Source organism: Penaeus monodon, chromosome 22 (assembly GCF_015228065.2).
Source record: "Penaeus monodon isolate SGIC_2016 chromosome 22, NSTDA_Pmon_1, whole genome shotgun sequence".
Classification (NCBI taxonomy): Eukaryota; Metazoa; Arthropoda; class Malacostraca; order Decapoda; family Penaeidae; genus Penaeus; species Penaeus monodon.
In genome coordinates, this window is record NC_051407.1 from 4,395,478 (window position 1) to 4,395,895 (window position 418).

At 42.3% G+C, this 418-nt stretch overlaps 1 protein-coding gene across 1 annotated transcript in view; it reads left to right on the forward strand.

Annotated features, from left to right (window-relative positions):
- Nucleotides 1–418, forward strand: part of LOC119586835 (rap guanine nucleotide exchange factor-like) — a 75,990-nt gene that overhangs the window by 34,261 nt on the left and 41,311 nt on the right. The window contains exon 3 of the mRNA XM_037935563.1: nt 226–309. Coding sequence (XP_037791491.1) covers nt 226–309 — 84 coding nt within the window. The remainder of the gene's footprint in view (nt 1–225; nt 310–418) is intronic.

The window sequence follows — 418 nt, forward strand, 5'->3', positions numbered from 1 at the left end:
AATCGTATTTACTGTCGTTTTTATTTTTGTTCCTAAAAGGAACATTCAAAAGCATGAATTTATGTTTCTCTCTTTAAAAAAAAGTCGTTATTAAATTTACGCAAATAATAAATAAGAATTGATGTTAGAATATGTATACCCTCTAAAAGACAGTATAGATATTAGATTAAGGGAACGTAAAGTGAACGAAACTGGCTATTAATCGCTTCCCTTGTCCCTTTGCAGCCGCGGGGAGCTGGCCACGTGCTGGTACATCCTGCTCTCCGGCTCCGTCTTCATCGATGGCTCCATGTTCCTCCCGAGGTCAAGGTAAGTGGGGGTTGTGGGCTGGGTTGGGGGAAGGGAGGGGGGGGCGGTTGTGGTTGAGGTTGACTGAGGTGGTAGTTTTTTTTTTATTGTGGGAGTTTTGTTGGTTGAT